The 23,058-nt window shown below is 38.0% G+C and overlaps 1 protein-coding gene across 1 annotated transcript in view; it reads right to left on the reverse strand.

The window, feature by feature from the left end:
• The window catches only part of SORCS2 (sortilin-related VPS10 domain containing receptor 2), a gene marked incomplete at its 5' end in the record, with an annotated part of 91,325 nt that overhangs the window by 57,313 nt on the left and 10,954 nt on the right, over window positions 1-23,058 (reverse strand). Inside the window, 4 exons of the mRNA XM_009074728.1 lie at window positions 1,207-1,283; window positions 10,596-10,698; window positions 12,306-12,452; window positions 17,704-17,883. Coding sequence (XP_009072976.1) covers window positions 1,207-1,283; window positions 10,596-10,698; window positions 12,306-12,452; window positions 17,704-17,883 — 507 coding nt within the window. The remainder of the gene's footprint in view (window positions 1-1,206; window positions 1,284-10,595; window positions 10,699-12,305; window positions 12,453-17,703; window positions 17,884-23,058) is intronic.

The following is a 23,058-nucleotide window of genomic DNA, read 5'->3' on the forward strand; positions in this document are numbered from 1 at the left end:
CTGGAGCAGCCTGTTCCTAATGGACTGTATTCCTTGAGAGGGACTCATACTGGAGCAGTTCATGATGAACTGCAGACCATGGGAAGGACTTATCTTGGAGAAGTTCATGGAGAACTGTCTCCTGTGGGACAGACCCTACACTAGAGCAGGGGAAGAGTGTGAAGAGTCCTTCCCACAAGAAGGAATGTGTGGCAGAGATAACATGTATTAAACTGACTGCAGCCCCCATTGCCCATCCCCCTGTGCTGCTCAGAGGTAGCAGGTAGAGAATTTGTGAGTAAAACTAAGCCTGGGAAGAAAGGAGGGGTGAAGGGAAGATATTCCAAGATTTGGGTTTATTTCTCACTATCCTACTCTGTTATTGATTGGCAATTAAATTAATCTTCCCCAATTTGTGTCTGTTTTGCCCATTATAGTAATTGCTGAGTGCTCTCTCCCTGTCCTTATCTCAACCCATAAGCCCTCTGCTATATTCTCTCTCCCCTGTCCAGCAGAGGAGGGCAGTGACAGAGCAACTTTGGGGGACACCTGATGACAAGCTAGGGTGAACTCACCACACTGAGACAGAGCAGTTTAGGAAACAATACATATTAAAGGTGAAATGCTTTGACTGACACTAGGCAATGGAAGCCTAATCCAGAATTCAAACATCATTACTACATCACTGTTCTCTTTTTAATACTTTGGTATTTGTAGTTTCTGAATTAAATCATACTAAAAGATGTTCAGAGGCTTATAACTTTTTTTAAATCATTTTTCACTGTCTCTTTTTCAATGAAGAACAAACTTGATGTTTAAATAACTGTTTTCAGCCTATGAAGCCGAAGAATTTCTGCCTTTGTACCTAAGCCATTTCTTTTAGCTTGGAATGTATTTACTGCAAGATCTAGCTGAAGTCCACTTCACCATTAGCATAGGAATATTACTTAAATTATTGCAAGCCTAAACAGATGTTATGTCTTTTGCATAAGACACTTAGAAGATCTTTAAAGAGGCCAATACATTTGAATTTCAGTAGAACCTGATAGCCTGACCAATCTGAGTCTTTGCAAATCATCTTCTTAATTGCTTAGTTTTCAAGCACAACAGAGATAATAATAGCCTCCTTCAAAAGAGTATGTAAAGGTTAGCAAAGTATTATAAAATTCGTCACATTTGGTGCATAAAAATTATTTCCAGGTTCATTTAATGATTTCTGTTTCCTACCTGACGCCATGTGTTCCCACAATCAGAAGTTATGTACATCTCTTCTTTATACTCAACCAGCTGGGACCCCAGGTTACCTGTCACAAAACAGGAGAAAACAAGGGTTGCATCCACATGAGCAAGAGAGATTGGATCTAGTCCTGATGCCAGTCAGAGCAAGAAGTTTCCAGGTCAGAGCAAGAAGTAAATTCAGAGCAAGTCAGATGATCAGGCTTACTTCACTTCTGGTATGACCAGAAAGTCCTTTTAAAAGTATATATGTACACTTTTAAATAAGTTTTCCTAGCTGTCTATAGGTGGGAGCAATGAGTCTTGCATGTAATACTGAAATGCAGAAGCCAAACCAACATTTTAGTTTTGTTGCTGAATGCTGAAAATTTATTATAAAACAACATGTATTTAAGATGTAAGTATGAAGCATCCATAAACTCAGAAGCCTTACCTTAACTTCGATCACATTATGTAAAATTATTCATGTTGAACTTGAATTGTTAAAATAAAATGTTTTATCTGTAAGACTTGATGAAGTGGTAGCAAAATCCAGAATCTGGTGAAATATGTAACATGAAAAGGGGAGGCACGGCTTTTGAAAAAAGAGTGTAAATACAAAACAATCAAAAGAAGGATTGCTTGATTTACCTAAATATTGACTAGGAAGGTACGGAATATTTTGACAAAAAGCACTGAGGAGAATTCAGATTGCTGTAAAGCAAACAGAAGTATTAAATTTGTGGAAGATGACAGCAGATTCACTCCCAAATATTGAGATCTCCATCTTTGAATATGCAGTATTTCAAATAGCAAACTATTAAATCAACAGGCAGTTTACAGTGTTCTAGGGAGAAGCAATCATGGCACAATATTCCTACTAAATGATATTCTCCAGGGAATTTTGACTTAAATATATGGTTTGCCTGTTTTTACAGCAGAAATAAGATGAAAGTTATCAGAACCTCTTAAGTAGAAGAGATGATAAAAGAAAACAATTGAGATTAGGATATCAGTAGGAACTTTCACTCATGTGTTATCTAAATAGCTTTTTTTAACTACTAAACCAGATCTGTTTATGCAGTATCCTCACCAGTGCTGAAAGGTTCCCAAGAGGAATGACAGTATCCACTGCCCAAAATACACCCTCTGTTTAGGCCATCAAGGTTCTATGTGCTCCACTATTTCATGGTATAACGCTACATTATTTAACCCTAAATATGTCCTGGACAGGATTAGTATATTTATACTGAATGAAGGAGCTTACAGGAGTCAGTTAATTCCTTTCAGTTGCATCTAACATTTCAGAAGATGCCACTGCCCCTTCTTGAGTTTTCATCTTTCCAACCCACTTCACACTCTCTCGTTTATCAAACAGTTCAGCACAGATTTAGTTGGTCATGTCATTTGGAAAAAAAAAGAGCCTATTCCTGTAAGCAATGAGATTTGACACAGTCAGTACAATATGGATGAAGGTGATGTGGACTGACCACCTACTAAGAACCAGACTCATACAGATGAAGTAGATGTAAGACCTGGAAGATTACAGATGTGTCCAAACTAGCTTAGAGTCTAAGTGCAGGGATGACCCATATGTCTGCTATTGGATGTGACAGCAGTAATGCCAAGTGGGAAAGAAATGGGTAACTGCAGAGTAAACAACTCCTATCCTTTCCCTGCAAATATCTTCATCTTCAAGAAAGATCCCAGCCCTAATCTGACACTGAGGCTGGGGAGTTGGCCTGTCAGGCACATGAGCTCACCTTCTGAACACTCTGCCTGCTGACTTGGTCCAAGCAGTCAGGATGGCAAGGGCCATCACATGGCTTTACAAAAGGGTTATCCTTTTCACATAAGGCTGCCTAGCTTTAAGAAACAATGGCTCTAGTGCTACCAGCGATCAAAATGAAACCTCCATGACAGAAATGACAGAAAGCAACAACCACACCATTGGTGTTAAGGAAAAAAGACCATAGACTGAACTAAAGGTTAATGTTTTCTAAAAGACACATTCAGCCTTTGGTTTTATTTTGTCCAGTAGTCCTTGAAAAAGTACATCTTCTGTTTACAGTCATATGGCATTCATTCAGGCAGATCTTCCAGTATAAGAGAAAAAGCCCAAACAATTAAACATGATTAAGTCATGAATATTATCTAACGAGACAGTTCCAAAAGGAAAGCTTCACACCTGAATTCAGGTCTATTTTCTCCCCAAATACAATTTAAAGATTGATCTGCTTACTAAAAGGAGATATGAATGAGATATCACCTTTTCAGTGCTGAAGGAAGGGCAGGGAAGTTTGATTTGTGGCTGCTACAAAACTTATTTCTTTTGCTATTCTTATTTTTCTCTGATAGTTTTCACTGGTATATGCTTCTGCAAATGGGTATATTCTTGTCCTGCATTTAGCTCAAAGATCATTTTCTATGGGATAGCTGAAGACAAAAATAAGTATTTCTTGCTAGAATCTAAAGTATTGCTAAAGTATTGGTACACCTTTCTTTGCATAGATATCTTTAATGAATGCAGTGTTGGTTTTGCTCCTGGATAAATGCTGTTTATTCTACCTCTTTTCACCACTTACTGAAACCTACTTGCATGAGGTTATTTTGAGAATTGCTATGGATCTTCACTTTAAAGAGTTCAGTGGTAAATTACCTTGACTAATGGAAAATTAGGCTGCAAACTAAACAGCATCAACTTGTGCTTCATTAGAAAACCTTCTCTATCCAGCTGATACGGTAATGACTGAAAGATATTAGCAACAGTGTTGTAATTGCAGCTCTGTTAGAAGACAGACATGACTTCTAGCTTTGTTTTTACCTTTACAAGCTTATCTTGGTAAATGAGCAAAAGGAGGTGGTGGGCTCAGTTATAATTCCAGAGACATGTTATTCTGGCAAAAACCACAACTGATGACAAATGGCACAGAGTCTGAGGTGCTGCTTTGGGAAAAAGGACATCAGTGCTCTTTGTTCTCTCGAAGCAGTACATCCCTCAGTCAAGAGTGAAACCTCAGAAGTGGTGCATGCAGGAACTTTTGATTGCTGACACAATGTTTAATTGTGTCATTAATGAAGTCTGTAATCTACACTACTTCCAGATTTTTTGGGAGAAACAATTATATGACATAATTTTCTAAACTTTATAAAGTCAAGTCTTCAAGCAGATAAAAACCCCCAAAGCTTTCTCTAAGGAACGATAAAAATTTCAATGCATTTGGAGTTTGCTCTGTGGGTACTGCAGATGATGCCTTGCTGAAAAATAGCAAAAAAAAAAAATCAGGCAAGGCCAAAAGAAGGAAACCTGTATCACCAGGGGAGACAGGCAGGATCTTGCAAAGCACAGGGCGTTATCTGCAGTGGGAAGCAGTCATGCAGCCAAATCTGAGAGGTGACAGGCAGAATGAAATTTCCACAGAAACACATAGGGATGTATGAGGAGTTTCTTAAGTCACGGATATGTCTGAAAGCTGTTAGCCTGAAAATGTAGAACTGGAATAAAACCAAGTCCTTCAAAGAACTAGGTGAACTCACCACAGTTGTATTAGCAAACCTTTCTATTTAACATGTGTCACGCAAGTTATGAGTTTTCTCTATTGAAAGAGTTAAATTGTTTTAACTTTATTTTTTAATATTACAGTAAAAATAACTTCAAAGATTTGGAACATTCTCTTCTTTTTGAGATTTAAAACAAAGCACATAACTTTAGGCCCTAGCTACCTCACAGTGTGTCATGTTTCTGGATAAGCCAGCTAACTAAACAAAGCACATGTAATAGCACCCCGTAAACCCCTTTACAACAGCTCCAATTCATATCACATGTAATGCAAAAAAACCTGACATTAATAACACTGCAAACAAACAACTGCAAAGCCACAGGAGCACTTAAAGTAGAACTGAGACATCCTGAATTTTTCCACACCGTATCTGAGGAGAATTATGAAACATATTTGTGGCAAGTGGCAGCCAAGAACACATGTGCACAACTGACATTGTGATCAAGTGATACAGAAGGTGTCCCTTGCTCAGCCCAAGACTGGGAGCCAACACCTACAAAGTCTAAGTACCATTCCCACCATGTCCTGCAGTGCTCAGACTATACCACACACCCACAAACATCAGTGTGCTGTTTGCTGGGTGAACCATGCCAAAATCTGTGCTTCTTATTATGGCTATAAATATCTGCAGTAACTCCTCAGGTGTGCCACTGCAGCATGGAAACTTTTCTATCATTTTAGTGGGTCTGTGTTAGAACTCAATATCCATCTGGGTAACAAGTAATGGTAATCTAATGAGGGCAAGTGGGGTTCATACTTTAAACGTCACTGCATCTGGAATGGGTGATTAACTGCAGGCATGTGCTGGTTTGGGCTGGGGTAGAGTTAATTTTCTCCCTAGCAGCTAGTACAGGGCTGGTTTTGGATTTGTGCTGAACATGGTGTTGATGGTACAGGGATGTTTTCATTACTGTTGAGCAGGGTTTGTGCAGAATCAAGGCCTTTTCTGCTCCTCAATACATTGCACCAGCGAGGAGGCTGGGGGTGCAACAGGATATTGGAAATGGACATAGCCAGGACAGCTGATCCCAAGGGATATTCCAGACCATTTGCTGTCATGCTCAGCACTAGACTGGGGGAGAAGTTGACAGGTGAGCAGTGCTCAGGGATAGACTGGGCTTCAGGTGGTTGGAGGTGAGCAACTGCTTTTTTTTGCCGCACTTGTTCTTGGTTTTCTTTCTCCCTCTTTGTTACTTTCCTTTTCATTGCAATTTATTATTATTAGTTTAGTTATTAAGCTGTTCTTACCTCAATCCATGAGTTTCCTCACTTTTACCCTTCTAATTCTCTTCTCCCCAGCCCAGGGGGGTGGAACTGTGCAAGCAGCAGTTGTGATGCCTAGCTGAGCTTAAACCACAACAAGGCTATCTTAGCCAAAGCTATAAATGGTATCATTTTAGCATCACTTTTTGATCTAAATGCCCTGAAAACTCCTCTGACACGTGATACAGTGTGTTTTGTCATGCAGATTCAAGAAGTTTTATTCACAATACAGAAGCTTCTCAAGTTTGTCTTACACTATTTTATAATCTTTTTGTAATTAAATGACAGGAGCAGGAAAGAAGATTCTCATGTGTCTTCTCCAAATCAATGCCTGGGGGAGCATATACACCTGAATTGCCCTTAAACACTCCCACAAAGCCTTTAGTCATCAACATAGCCAGGATACTGTGCTGGATGGACTCAGCCTGAACCAGTATGACTCTGCTCTTGTTATATTCTGATACTTTGCTGCTTCTATTCAGGAAACAAAAGGAAACATTTTGACCTGCATTTCCGAGTTTTTGTTAAGGAGAGTAATTTTTCATTTCTGTTACTTGCATTCTTATAAACATTTTCAAACTGGGTCTTGAGATACAGGAAATCCTTTTTCGTTTTGTTACTTGTCCTGAGTAAAGACTGATTTTAAGTAACTGGTGGCCAGCCAAGCTCTCTGGCAAGGTGACACAGCCGTAAAAAACACAAAGATCTTGGGAGACTAATTAAAAATCTTTCTTTGCTCAGGTATTTTGGCAGGTTCTTACTGGGTCACGTAAATATGGGAGATTACTTTTATTTACAATTTACATGTTTAAAGTGCTACTTATCACTGTGTTTACCCATATTTTCACATGTGACTTTAGCCATGCTTACTGGGAGAAGGAATAATCCCCACATGCAACACTTCGATAATCCTTCTAAAATGGAAAATCTTTTCCAGTCACTTAAATGTAGCACCCAGGCAGACACCTACTCCAAAAAGGGAGATGTGCCTTGCCTGGATTATTGGTAATTAATACAGTTGTAACATCCCTTCAGGAAATGCACAATAAGCTAAAATTTCATGGTTTGTAAGCTTGTAGTCACAGTGTAGAACAAACATACAACCAATTTGTATTTAAACGTCCCAGACAGTTTTTGTCTGGTAAGCTGAAGATGTGTTCAGCTGAGGGAGTGGGGAATTAGAAATGAAGAACATGAGAAAAATTGAAAGGAATTGCAGGATCTTCACTCCAAAATGTACTGGGAAACACAATCACCTCCCTGCTCCCTCATCCTATTTTATAGTGGCATCCTGGTATGCTACTTTTGTGAAAAATGATAGAAATTCATCACAATGTATGCCTGATATGGGCCTGATATGACAAAAAGTAAACAGAACTTTTCCAGCACTTCCTCAGTTTGTGTGAATGTGCAGAATTTACTGCTTGCTTGATTTGCCATCTGGATGGGAAGCTAAACAGGCAATTATTGTAAACTTAGCACCTGAAAAAGCTACACTTCTCTAAACATTTTTCATAGAAAAGTCTTTTGCAAGTTTATAGTAAAAAATTTACGCATCAATTGACACACATTTCATAGCTGATGCTGTGAGAAATAGAAGTTGTTGCCAAGATTAAAATGCGCAAAAATCAAATGTAAATGCAAAATCCTATTACATTTCTTAAAGAGAGCAGTTATTTAAAAGAACACTTTTATATGCAGCTCTAAAATTTAATATTATGCCTACACAATTTATATATATACACAAACTAAAAATATGCATTCCTGAGAACTATTTATGCTACTTTAATAGAGTGGAATTTTTATTTGTAAATATCAGTGTATAAAGATGCAATTTTAACATCCTATTACTGTATTTTCACAAATGCTCTAGGTGTTAATGCTGGTCACCACTTAATTATATTTTAAAATCAAAACAATATTCAGCAGTCTGAGCTCTGGTTTTCAAGCACAATATCAAAACTGTCCTTAAGTCACAGGTTAGGTTTTCCATTACCACAAGAAGATGTGTTGTATAAGCTTCCTACAAAGAATCCAAACTCCATGTTACAGGGATTTTTATTTTTTTTTTTTTTTTGATTGATGGCTACACTGCTTTTATTGAGAGCAAGAACATCATGGTTCTTATGGTTAGAAACCGTATTTCTAGTTCTTCTCCATGTGTTTGCATCACTTGTTTCTACCCCATGGGTGCACTTTGTGGAAAAAAATTCATACTGCTTATTGCCCTAAAAATGTTCTTGAAAATACTCTATTTCCATCAGCTGCCAAGTAGTCCTACTTCTCACCTGCTCACTGGTCCTGAAAAGTGATTATCAGAATTGTACACATTCTTATTGATAAGGTCTCCATACAGTATTTTGCCAGAGTATTAATATTTCCTTCTCTCCATTGGCAATTATTTACCTACCTCACCCCCAGAATACATTTCCCTTTTTTGCAGCACAAGGCACTGATGGTTCTTCGACATGCTGTGATCAACTGACATTCACAGGCCTTTATCACCTCCAGTCATTTCTGGAAGAGGTGTTCTCCCTAAATCTAACAGCAAAATTCCAAACATATGTGATGTGGCCCAAATAATCTGATTTTTATATGTGCTAAGAATGCAGCACCTCTGTTGATTTGCATAGGGATTATCAGTTTCAAGGATCAGGCCAAAGGAAATTCGACCTAACTGTATGTAAAGTATTTCTGATAAGGAGTGTAATTTTACAAGGATATCAGGTTTGCCAGATAAGACTGAACATATGCACTGAATCCAGATGACCTGAGCATCCAAATAATGTAAATGCAATTCAAAATCAGAGTTCATTCAGGTCATTCATTATTCAAAATAAGTCCCTTTGCTCTGCTTGCACCTACATGACCTTCTACCAGCAAAAGGATGCACTGCATTGCTCTTGGACCAATATTTACCACTTTCACACCATCCCCCCCAGCTTTTGAGCTAGCTGCTGTGAGTGAGAGTGAGTGTCTCTCTCTACCATTCCCATTACATTATAGGTTGCTCCACAACCAAATCAGATTTCACATATTAGTTCAGGTCTTAATGACATCTGGATGTTATCAAAACCAATCCCTCATGCTCATGTTGAGGAAAGCAGTTGACAAGCTTACCTACCTGGCACAGTAAGAGAATGTCACAGTGATAAAATCTCACCCCATTCTGGAAGGGAATTAAGGGCAAAATACTTTTTTACAATTTGCCCTACCTAACACTGTCTTAGAGAACAGCGCACTTAAAAAACCTCCACAAAACCTAGTCAAAAGCAAACAACCCAACATCACAAGGAATACCAGTTCAGCCCATCAGATTATAATGCAAGGACAGAGAAAAATGAAATAGAAGCAATGGACTAATTAATTAATTAATTCCTTAATTTGCTACTGGAAGGCACAATATGATGGGGCTAAAATTAAGAACCTACATTTGGATTACCTTTATGTAGAAAGAAGACACCCAAAATGGAAATTATTTTTTAAAACATTTGAATCCATAAAATGTGACCTGAACACATATTAGAAATCTACCTACAAGGGCACTGTATAAATTCTTAGTCTCATTTGTGTCAAGAAAAGCATAGCAGCATTTCACCAGCTATGTCTGTCTCCAGTAAAATTCTTTAAACTCCCTTTACACTAGGGAGAAGCTTGAAATCTTCAGTTATATTGAAGTACTGGAACTGTCATTCTCTTTAAACACCAACTATGCTTACCTTGATATCTCGGGAAATTTTCAGTTTAGTAAGCTGTTTATGAGAGACTAGTGCAAGCTAAGGCAGACACCATTATTCATTATAAAGAGATATACTTTTATGAAAAGTGAAGCAGTACATGTATGCATTTCACCTCAACATAATCCATGACACAAGAATACAATCATGCAATTTAAGAAAGCTTTCAGAACAGTTAACATTTCAATCATTTTGAAACAAAGAAACAGAAGATGAATAGATGGATCACAAAGTTAACAGAGTTCTGTGAATATTTTACTTGATGAGTACTGCAATGGAATTTCTTTTATTAAATGCCACTTCACAGTACCATGGCTCTATATGATGTTGTTATGGAGAAGCCACAACCAGCATTGTTTCCAGCACAACGACACGTTTGCCTCTTTGAATTCATCTCTCGTTAGGCAGAAAGGATTTAATAAAAATCACAAGACAAATGATCTGTGTCTAGACTTAATGAACAAAGACTTGGCCTCTGTTTGCATCAGTTTTACTGAGCTATTCATGATGCTAGAGGCCCTGCTCACCACTTCCAGAGAAAAGGAATGCAGGACATGTCCTTCAGCCTTCATCACTCCTCCACACTGCACTAATGGGGAAGGAGGTACTACACAGCACAGCGAAACACAATGTATCCAGGTGACTTCCAGATCTATTTGAGAAGACACAGCTCTGGGACTTCCATTAACTTTTACTAAATTGTTTGAGCAAGAGATTCCATACAGGATTATACAGCAGGAAAGCTGTATTTTGGCAATGCTTGTAGCATGGTATTCTTATAAACCGACACAAAGAACTGCTGTCACGTTTCAGGTCTTAAAAAATAATGTCATGCACTTACCTGCCCCCATGATGAGCCCTGGTGCAGTGTCCTTCGTGTGGACTGTTCCTGACACATAGGGGTTGTCTGCCCACCGCAGATGGAGGTGAAGGTAGCAATCAGGCTTGTGGGGGGAGAAGAAGACAACAGGTTTTAAAAAATAACTGCTAACAGATATGCTCCTAAAAAAACCAAAGCCCTGACAGAAAGCAGCCTCAGCAATGTATATCTTTGTAAAGAGAGAGAATGGCTGTTTCGCATGGAGACAAATTCCAGTCTGAAATATCAAGCTTCATTTTCTAACAGGAATCTCTGGGGATGTTGTGCAGTGTGTCACTGTCTCAACAAAAAGATTTCCAAACTCAAAGATGTCAGCTTGAAAATATTGTATGAAACCCCCTTCTGAGATAATATTTGCTTAAAAATGCTAACACCAACAAGTATTGCCTATTTGTTGGTCCCAGATAACTGGTAAAAAATGATGATGAAAAGCAACTGCTTGGACTGAAATATCTTTTTTTTTTTTTTAGTAAAGAAAGTGGTATGAAAAACAGCATAATGACTTTTGGACACATCTGATCTAATGCTAAGAAACTTATTGCTTCTTGCCCTTTGTGCAGTGGTACTCAAAGGTCACATTGCTCACAGCAATCTGACCGTGAGTTTTACCAGGAGCATCTGCCAGCACTGCCTGGCAGCCACTGCCACCGCAATCTTTCCACTCATCTCAGATTGCTGTGGATCGGGCCCTGCAGGCTTGAAATTTGTAGCACAGTCTTGAACTCTTCAAGAGGGAAAGAGCAGCTCCAGCCCTCCCCTTCTGCTACATGGAGAGGGAACAAAGCTGTGGCAGCAGCAGCACTTTTATTTTGCCCACCAATGCAGAGCTTTGACTCCCCTGGAGAGGAGTCAGTGAGAAAAATACAAAGTTTTCAGCACAGCTTTGCAAATAATGAAATATCATGCATAGTTGGGACATCTAAACCAACTGAAATATCATCTTACAAAAAGAAAGGACTTTTTCATGCAGGTAACTGTGGTGTTTATTTTCAAGCAACTGTCAGGAGTTCCCTTTAATAGGGAACTAAGGGTTACCTCAGTTTAACATGAAGCAAAAAAATGAAAGACTGAAAATTTATTGACTCATGATGTGCCCCTTATATCCAGACACAAATGACTGTTGTCAAGATTATTCCTAACTGGGTTCTGTGGTTGACACACAAGGAAAAATGTCCTCTTTGTGTCAAAGTGATCTAAAATACGAAATGCAGTGCAGAGAGACCTGACTACTTATTCTAAAAGATGACTGGGCTAATAGCCTGTGAAACCACAGCTCATGCAACATAAGTAGATTTCATAGAATCATAGAATTTAAGGGTTGCAATGGACCTTACAGATCATCTAGTCCCAACCGCCTGCCCTGGGCAGGGACACCTCCTCACTAGAGCAGGTTGCTAAAGGCTTGCCCAGCCTGGCCTTGAACACTGCCAGGGTTGGGGCAGCCACCATGTCCCTAGGCAACCTGTGCCAGTGTCTCACCACCTTTATAGTAAAAAATCTTTTTCTAATATCTAATCTAAAATTCCCCTCCTCCAATTTGAACCCAAGATCTACCTACTAGTTTGGCTGATAAACTCAGCACAAAGCTCTCAGGCTATTAAAACTACTGCACTTCCTACCATACAGGTAATTATAGTGCACTTCAGAGAGAAGACCAAAAAAGCCACTCACAGGTTTGCAGTTTGTAGGTTTGCCATTCATATCAGTGTCTGGAGGGTTTAGAAAATCCCAGTCACGGCCTTTGTTGTAGGTTATCAGAGTTGTAACTTTCCCATCAACTTTCTGGTTGGCCAAAAAGACTCCTTTTACACCTCTGACCTGAAGCACACAGGAAAGGAGGTTAATATCCAACACATACACATGTTTTTCAACAAAGATTATCCCTGATTAGCTGGTCTTTTCTGGCTCTGAACAGTGTATCTCAGGCAGTTTCTCCTGGAAACTGAACAGAAAGTGAATGATAGCTTAAAAAAATACAAGAAAGTCAAAAAGATAAGAGGAAAGGGAGAAAGCAAAGGACAGTGAAGGGAGGAAAGTGGAGAACAATTGCAAACTGATTGGTATTTCTACAGATTTGTAGAAATTTGTATTTATACATATATTTAAAAAGGATATACATTTCTCTCAATGTCAGAAGGCTGATCAAATTATATGTAGTTTATACAGAAAAAATACAAAAATAGCAATACCATGGCCTAACTGTTAAAATTACAGCTCTGTATTTTTTCTCTAAAATGCTATTCTGTAAATGATGTAAGCAACCTTTAAGAGCAATCTGACTTTTACAATGAAGTCCTGTGACCCACATCATATAAACAGCACACACATAGGTTACAACAACAAAATACTGTATCACAGCCATTAAAATAACACAGAATTAGGAAATACAATTGTCTTTTGTAAGAAATAAATACAGAAAAATCATTTGGTGGCTGAATCAACCTCTCAGGCATCTGAAATGCTGCCACATCCAGTCCACCTCCACACATTTAGCCTCCCTTTCCCTGTTTAATCTCCAGGGGAAAAATAAAACAAAACATTCACAGACTCCCACTTCTCTTGGGAGAACTATCTGTATTAGAAAATTATTACAACTCAAAGTGTCAGAGTCAATGTGGATAATTTTTAGAAGCAACCTGACAGTAATCACACCTAGCCCTAACATTTATGTTACTACCATATGAGCATCTATTCAGCCCAAGGGCATAAGATAAGATCTTACATTAAAACCTGAAAGTTTCCTTAAGAGTGCCCTTGTTTCCCTTGTTATAATTTATGAGACTTCTTGATTTTTGAAAAATTCTGGACCATGTATATCAACTTATATACCAGCACAGTTCCAGATTTCTAACCTCCTTGGGTGCTGACTCTTAACAAAACTCAAGCATTCATTACAATTAAATGCACAGAATAATCAGATCTTGGAATGATCAGCAGTATTGGCCTCTTGACGTCATGATGCATTCCTGAACTTTTATTTTTTATTTGAAATATTTACTGTCTCCTTTTTTTTCCCAACTCCATTTAACATTCATTTAACAAAAGTCTGCATTCAGGATGAGGAGAAGGCATCCCTACCAGCAGGCTACAGGTTTGATATTCACTGCTTATAAATATGGGAACTCATCCAAAGCTACAGAGAATAAAAATGTTCTGCTGGTTATAGTAACAGTCTAGAACTTGGAAATATATCTAAGTTTATCCAACAATATTCTTTATAGATACTTCAATAACCTGCTCTCTCATGTGTTTCTTCTCCCCGTGCATGTATGGTTGGCTTATTTACCCAGGATGCTGGAAGCTCAAAATCACCTCCAAGTCAAACATACTGCAAAAGTCAACTACTTTGCAATGTAGGTGAGAAAACGAAAGGGAGGGAAGGAATGAGGAACCTGCTTTCACTACTTTCAAAGCATTTTCATCTTGCAGGGGCTTTATTACATATTCTACCTTCCAGAGACAGCACAGCCATGAGAAGTCTGGCAGTTCAAACATTTACGTGGGAAGGCAGGCTTGGGGTACAATTTCTGTGCATGTCTTTCTTCCTGTGAACACAATATTAAATATTTAAACAATAATTAGATCAGGGACTGCAACAGAGGTTTCCCTCTTCATTTGTGGATGGCAAAAACACTGCTGCACCGTGAATATTTCTTTTCCTCTCTCTCTTTTTTCCCCCCTCATCCTTGTTTAATGAATATTTAATCATTCCATATAATCGTTAAATGGGAGTCAGGCTAAAATTTTTCTCCACTCCCATCTCTAACCTAGCCAAGCTCTAGGGTAACCTCTCCTCTCTAGAATATAGGACATAAGTGTTTGAATATATCAAACATTGAAAGGTTATGAAAACATTTCTTCCAGTATCTCAGTTAACTTCTCTCGCTGCTGCTTTAGAAGATAAAAGCCAACCAGCACTTCAGCAGTTGTATTTTGAATGACAGGCATAAACCCTGCTTGAAATAATAAATAGGTTTCAGGAACCTATCTTCAGGGTGAGTTCAGAAGTATGATGTTCAGAGTGGTGCATCAGACTAAAAACCAATAACTAATACAAAATTATGGTGTGCAAAAAGTGGCACCTTCACAACACACCACCCCTGCTGCACCTTTTTCTATTTCATTTGTCCTGTGGCCTATGCAAATACAAGCCTGACTCTTTCTGTAAATACTGTAAATGCTATATGACAAATTTACCATCTGGATTAGGCTGTGATGCCAAGGCACTCAAATTCCGCTGTACTTTCTACTCCTTGACTCACTTCCCTAATCTAAAATTGGGAGATAAGTATCTTTCTGCCAAGAAGGGAAAATATTCACAGTAATAATAAGTTGTGATGGAAAAGAAGACATTTCAACATTGTGCAGTGTTCAGTTACTTTGATGAACAGTCCAGCAGCTACCCAAGACAGATGAACATGAGGAAATGCATCTTCCTGTTGATTTTCTTTGGATGTTTAGCTTAGTTCTCAGAGCATCTATTTTCTGTCAGGGGTTAGTTGTTCCCCAGTACTCTTAGAAAAGCAGTTTGTGCCTTATAAACCTATTTTCTGAACAGGTTTTCTGTTGTGACTATGTATAAGGTAACACGTTAATTGCTAATTGTTACATTACTGATTTTACAGCCAAACAATATTCTGTACCAGTGGTAGCAAGAAGAACAGTTCAGATGGTTCCACAGTGTTTATTAGCAGCAGTTACTGAAATACAGAAATTACTGCTACATAATATATATTCATAATTAAAATTTACATATATACTATTGTTGTTTGCAGAAAAAAGGCATAAAGAATCTGTACTGCAACTTGTATAGCTCTTATCTATATAAGGACAAGAACCAATCTAGAAGTATTACATTAGTATGTCCATTCTGCAAATAAACCTTTGTCAAATTTGTGACTGGTTCACACTGGCAGCACTTAATACAATTTCAAGGACGTGCTCCTTGTGCACAGTCACATATTTCAAGGGCATGCTCCTTTTGGACAGTCTCTTTTTCTTCCCTCCTTTTCTTTGTCTTCCCTCCTTTGAACAAGTATTTGGGAATTATTCCCCTTTTACACATGCAACATGAAAAGAAATATGATACAAGAAAGATAAAGCATATAAAAGAAAATGAATAGAGACAGGCAGACATCTATTAAAGATTTTACAGCAAATGTGCAAGTGAAAGATGAAGTGAGGTCAGCACAAGATAACAAAGATGAACAGTGAAAATTTTAAGGAGAATTACACACTGGTGGAAAGAGAATTTGTCAACCACTGAGGACTGTATCTGTGCTGCACTGAAGATTCCTGTTCCCAAGATGGGATACTTACATTAAAAGGCATAGAAAGAAAATCCAGATTAGGAAAAAAAAAAATAAAAATCTCATCCTCAAGGACTCCAATATATGTTCTGTTTATTAGCCATTTTATACTGGCTAAATAATACATGCATTATGAGTACTTGATCACATTCTAGTAAACAAGATGAACACTAATTATTTATCATACAGGCTATCTGGAAGCTGTGGGCTTTCTTAATGTAAGCAAACAAAAGTGTTCTCCTATAATGCAACTCTGTTTCAAAATAGCTCTAAAAAATTGCATTGTGTGGCTCCATGCGTATTATCCTTCAATTACTCTTTATCACGTGTACATTTTCTTTTTAATTTAACCCTGCAAATTGATCCAGCACACATGCTAATCGAGGATCTCATTATCTAATATGCCTTCAGTAACATTGGAAAATTCTGAAATAATCAGTGTAACTGAATTAAGTTAATAACTTTTGCAGACAAAAGGACAGCCAGGGGTAGCATCTCTGTACATCTTATCTGAAATTACATGCTACAGGTGATGTAAGAAGCTGGTGACTCCCTTTTAGCTTTGTATCCAGCAGGAGTGACTAGGAGTAAAGAGCTACAAACTAATGCTGTCAATAAATTGCCCCGTGGGAATGTGGCTGCTCACAATGTGAGGCTTTGCTCATTAGGAAGCCTCATTTCTAAAAAGGTAGAGTCTAGAAAATAATCATTTGTAATGAGATACCTTTTTGTTTTACTACAGCCATTTGGAAAGAAAAAGCTAAAGAAAGATGGAGGAGATAAGGAGGAAAAAACCACTATCATTTTCCCCCACCAAGAAGAGTCTAATTACATCCCTTTAACAGCTCTGTCAGTGTGTGCCTTATATCCAGAATTACTGCAACACTTTGCCAAAGAAGCCTGGTGCATTTACATATTTCTTGGGTTTTCTTTTAAACCCCCACCAGGCAGATTAGAGTGTTACAGGGGACGATCTGGGTCAGACCAAAGCTCTGTTAGTTTAATATTCTGATAATGGCCAGTCCTATGTGCTACAATAAAGAACAGAACCATAGCAAATGTACACATTATTACACTGGAATTCCATTCCATCAACAAGAATAGAATTGATAACTGTGAAACTCTTCCAAAATGCTATATTCTTGAGTCTTTTATTTTGCCAAGTGCTTTGATGTTAAAATACAAGATAGATTTGTTTACAGGAGAGTTTGTCTCACAGCAAATGCTGCTGGCACAAGACACCTACTGAACACAAGTGGATTTGCTGTCCAATATCTAATTTTGTTGGTTCTTTGTCTGTCAGAGCTGACTCAACCTAGCACAAGGCACACAGGATTACTATTTAAAACCCTACTGGCTAAAAGATGCCCTGCACTAAGTTAGAAAACATCACTGAGTCACCTAGAAGACAAAAACTGTACACAGGCAGCTGCATAACTTCTTGCTTCAATAATAAATTGTGCTGCCAGCTTCACTTCTCACTTTCTCAAAAAAAACCCCTTCAGCCAATATTGGATTTGCATGTCCATGTAACCCTCCCCCAAGAATCTAGTTCTTAGAGTACACAGCACATTAGTAAGGCAATAAGGAAACATGTAAGTAGTAACAATGCACTATCAATAACAAAGAGATCCTAGACTTTTGACATTAAATGTAACTGTGAAAATATATTAATTTTAAATTATCCTGATCATCAAAAAAAAAACCAACCCGAAAACCCTGCACACAGACTATACATATTGGAAGAGATAAAGATCTACCTCCAGAATATCTATCAGGACATTCTCTTCTGGCTGCTTTGTGCTCCGGACATTCTCCAGGAGGATAGAGTAGTAAACACCTTGTGGGTCGGACTGGTACAGGTTATATGTGTCTGTCTGGTACCACTCCTGAACAGCCACAAACACCTGGTTTTCATCTGTACTGATTATCTGCAAATCCTGTAGAAAAATAAGATACAAAATGACTAATTTTTCCAGAATTTCTATTTTGCAGACAATAAGTTTGCCAGGAGAATTTAATACTGGGGAAAAAGGAAACATTCAATAACAATAATCTCTCAGTGTTATATTAATCAACATGCTGTATCCCACCACTCCAAGGTGGTTCCTCAATGCCTTTTGACTGCAATGCAAAGCAGCTTGGTGAAGACCAAAGTCATGAATGTGAAAAAAGCTGGGACCTGCTTTGACTTTTATGGGAAATGACTTCTTGAAAAGAAGCTAAAAAAACAGGAAAGGAAAAAATAAAATAAATAGATCTCCAAGATCTGGATAAGAGTCAATGAAGACTGAAACAACATAGACAAATCTAATCTAAAAAATAATCTTCAAGTACCTAGAGAAATAAGAACTAGGTAAAAAGCAGCATAGGACAAAGAGGATCAGATATAATTTACAGCAGTGAAGTAGGAAGTAGTACACATCATGCACACAGCTCATGTATATTATAGTACATAACAGCAATTTATCTATGTAGACGGAACCACTTAAATATTCAACAGTTAAAACATGAGAGTCAACATTCTGCATTCATTTCCCAAGAATTTCAGGCATGGATATTGCAACAGCTTGCTTTCAGTTTTCCCAGTTTCTTCACTCCAAACATCTCAGACAAAAAAATGCACAGCTGGGGAAAATAATTTAACACTAATATTAAACAGAAGAAATAAATCAGGAAGTAGCAACACTGAACTAAACTTAGCAAGCAGAATAAAAGGACATGAGTTTGCAATAGGATATGGCAGCATAAAAGCAGATGTTGGGACTACATAAGAAATGACATCTAGTCACAGAGACTGAAACCTTGTAAACTCTTTATGACCTTGGCATTTAACTGGGATACTATATCCAGTGTTGGTCATCTTATTACTGGAAAATACTAAGGCAATGGAGTGAATATTAAATAAAGCTACCAAAATGTCAAGAGAATATGAGTTTTGGGTGAGTTGGCTTTAAAAAAAAACCACACACACACAAAAACAACTTTGTAGAACTCTTAGAGAGAAATAAACCAAATTCTGTAAGAATCTAGTTAAGACTGAAGAAAATGTAAGAGCTGAGAATACCCAGCAAAGCATGGCAGTCACACTTTAGGCAACATGCATGATGTGAATAAGGCACTTAGATTAAAAAAGAAATGAATAGAAATGAAATAATACCATGAAAATATTTTTAATATGAACAGAAGATAGTTATTAAATACCAATGATCTAGTTAAGGTATTTCTGCATATGTCACACATTTCCACACAAAAGAATCTAAGTGGTTTCCTGTCAATGACAGCTCTATGCTCTTTTCAAAGTCTTTCAAGTTGAACTATGTGCTACAGTATATGTTTTGTGTAGCATTTCATGAATGGTTCTCCTTTTCTTGCAGAGACTCTGGCAGAACTGTGAGAAAACACAACAACTGATCCCAACAGATTCTTTAAAAAGCCTCTTAAATGTACAGAACACTTCATCTTATGCCTTAAATCATGGCAGCATGAGGCTGGGTAGACAACATTACACCACATTTAGTACTGAAATCACCTCTCCTTTTGCAGCATGAGGAAAGTTCCCCTGACTATCTGATGATAAGGGTGGAAGTGAGGCAGAGTCAAAAGAAAGAAAGAAACAGGTTTCTTTTCCATTTGAAAACCTCTAGAAAATCCTTAATACCCCATGAAACCAAGAGTTTTTGCAAAGTTATCATCTAAATTATTAAAACAAAACATTTATACCGTACCATAAAGAAATGCAAGCCCCCAGGGAATATAGGCACAGTGCTTTCCATGCCCCAGTGCTTTTCCACCCCATGCTTTTCATGGTGGGGTGGCAGTGGTTGCACTGGGTGGCCTGTGGTGGCAGAGCTGGGAGACGGGCACAGCTGTTGGGTCTCCTATTCCAGGTGGGGTAGGAGCAGCTGATCCAGCATTAACAATGTGCAGGGAGCCAAACCATGTAGTGCACAAGGACAGGAAGATTAATTTGGGGCAGAATGCAAGGGTCAGGTGAAGGAAAGAGAGGTTGGACTGAAGAATTTTGCTGCAGCAAATGAGAGTTAATTTTTCTCTTGGCAGTGACTGCTACAAATGAAGAGGTTTGTCCATTCAGACTGCTGAATGCCAACTCCACTGAGGCAAGAGTTTAACAGATCCCAGTTTTATAGCAAGTGAAATTGCCCTTGCGCTACCTTGAACTTCATTCCTTCCATTCAGAATTTACACTTTCAGATCCCCAGTTCAGCCTAACAGCTATTTTCCTTTCACAGTGATTTCTTTTCCCTCAAGAAGCAAAACAGTCCTTCAGTTATACTACCTTGCAATAATCCTGCACAGCACTTTCTGCCCAATCATCATATAATCCCCTGGGAAAAGTTAATGACAGTGTAAGGAAAACTGTAAATTTCATGCCCAGTTCTTATATTTATCTTTCAAAATCCTGTATGACACAGACTGAAAGTCTAGTTAAAACAAAGCTAAACTGTCATGTCATTCTTGTACTATTCCTACACTGAAAGGTGAATTTAAAAAGAAGAAATTGATTGTCAAATACAGGGGCTGAGGTGTCAGTGTGCCAAGTCCAACCCTTCAGCTCAACAGGTGAGCAGCACACGAAGTGGGAACATCAGCAAATATTGCTAAACAGAACTTACTGTCACTAAAGAGTTAACTAGAAAGGACATCTGAGAAAAATATCTTGATGGAGGGAATACAAGTTTTTATGGCTTTGTCTAATTCATGGACACAGATACAACCTCAGGCTGTAACCTCAGCAGATCCTGTAAGGAAAGAATTTATTCTTTTATGATTTCATGCTTGGGCTACTGCAATCGCCTTCTTGCTGGACCTCCTGTTTTCTCTCTCCACATCTTGCAGGCTACTCAAAGACCCACTGATTGTCTAAATTTTCTGTATCATGCTATTCATACACAATTTATTCAAATTCATGTATAAAGACTTTCTTTACTGATGTTAGAGATCTTCAGGATTCTCTCTCTGTTTTTGCAAAGCTCATCAATGCCAATTGACTGTGATTCCCAAATATCAGTAATCTTCATTTACTTTATCTCCTCTTCATAGGTTGTAAGCTTTGTACAATTCTGAGATGTTACTAGCTGTATTGTCCAAGCCTTCTTTTTTTTCCCTTTAACCTTTAAACCCCCATGAGATTTCCCTTTTCTGTTCACTTAGGTGCTCCTTGTGCACTAAATTTTGCAAATATAATTTTCTTCACCCTTCTCTCTTTACTGGTTGATGTTATACCATACTAAGAACTGATGTCTGTATGTTCACCACCAAAAAATCTGTGAACTACTCATAGGTCCAAGGCAGTGCACTAATCCAGGGCCAGGGATAGGTCTGCCTACAGGTGTGACCAAAGAAACCTGCAAAGTGCTCTAAAATAAACTATCCAATCAAGCCCACAGAATCATTTCCCTGTGGGTGGATGAGCGTAGCTGGAAAACAGCCCTTAAATACTGTAAACAGCCACCCCAAGGAAAATGAGATTAAATGCCCTCTAAGTCTACTTGAAATTAAATACTGGATATATATCACAACTAAGGAGATGTAGGTTAGATATCAGAATACCCTTCTATAGCAGGGCCTGGTCATACACACTGAGGATAAAACGCTCAAGGAGGTCAAGTAATTTTCATCCTTAGGCATTGCTATAAACAGATCAGAAAAATATCTGTCAGGACAGTTTTAGGCAGATGACCATGATATGGAAAAGGACCTCTCAAATCTTTTCCATGTGTATTGTCTATGATTCTGAAAATGGGGAAATAAAAGCACACCTTATTGCAATTACTTGAAATGTTACACATACAATTAAATATTCCATTAAAAGACAGGATTTGATTTTTTGCATTTTGTTTTTGAGGGCATATTTGCTTGTTTTGGAGGGTTTTGTTGTTGTTGTTTGTTTGTGGGTTTGTTTTTTAATTCAAGAGCTATAATTTCTTAACTATGCTGAAGAAAGTAAGCATTTTCCAAACAGATAAGTATTTCAACTTGATCATGGAATTAGAATTAAGGACAGCTGGAGATCTCTTGCATCAGAATTACTTTTCTACAAAAAATGCTAAATGAATCCTGAAAGTGATCAAAGACTGCATATTAAAACATGGCATGATAAACAAGGCATCCAGTGACAGGTCTTATCACTCCTGCTCTCTCAGGGACTTGTAAGCTGTTGTGTTTGTACTCCACCTCAGTAGCAGAAAACATAACTAACAAATAAACACAAAGATGGTTTCAAAGTGATACTGTGAAATAAACAAACATGTACAGAAGGCAAACTTGTGCCAGAAGATGAGCACCATTTCAAAGAAATTTGTATCACATGGACAGACCTGGTCTGTTATACAAAATCAATGAGTCTGAGGATGTACACATGGCATTGAAAGAACTGTGAATGTTCAGCCATGACCTGGAGAACATGCATCCAAGAACTCTTCCAAGTACAGATCAACAACCAACTATTACTTCTTGAAAACACCCACAGTGCTTGAGAATTCTTTCTTTACTTTTAACACAGAGATACCAACATAATTAGTCTTTCCTAAATTATCTGTTTTTAATGCAGTTGAGACTGTTTTCACAGAAGGCTGAACGAATACCCAATCAAAAGTCAGTCAAGAGGCCCAAAATCATTAAACAATTAACAGAGTTGGGTTTTGGGGAGTTGTGGATAGCAGGGAGGAATGAAAGTATTTTAAAGGAGACAGGGAAAAGAAATGCCTTGCTTTCATTGTATACAGCCCCATCTACATTTAGTAACTGATCAGCTTACAAGTCTGCAAATACTTTATAGGATTTTATATTCAAGAAGTGCTCAATATGGTTTACCATATCACAAACTGTGATAAAAAACCCTATGACACAAATAAACACACTTACAGCCTGAAGACAGAAAGGTACAAAAGATGACAAGGATTGTACAGCAAGCCAGTGCTCCTTTGTCTAGTAAAATGTGCTGATGACACAGAAAATATTAAGTGAAAATACTGTAGGCCAGGTTCAGCACAGTCAATATAATGCTACACAGGCAGGACTGTGGTGCTTCAGTCAATAAGGCAAATATAAAAGAACCCCAAAATTCTTGTTTTTTGAATCTTACGATTTTT

Source organism: Acanthisitta chloris, unplaced genomic scaffold (assembly GCF_000695815.1).
Source record: "Acanthisitta chloris isolate BGI_N310 unplaced genomic scaffold, ASM69581v1 scaffold3455, whole genome shotgun sequence".
Taxonomy (NCBI): Eukaryota; Metazoa; Chordata; class Aves; order Passeriformes; family Acanthisittidae; genus Acanthisitta; species Acanthisitta chloris.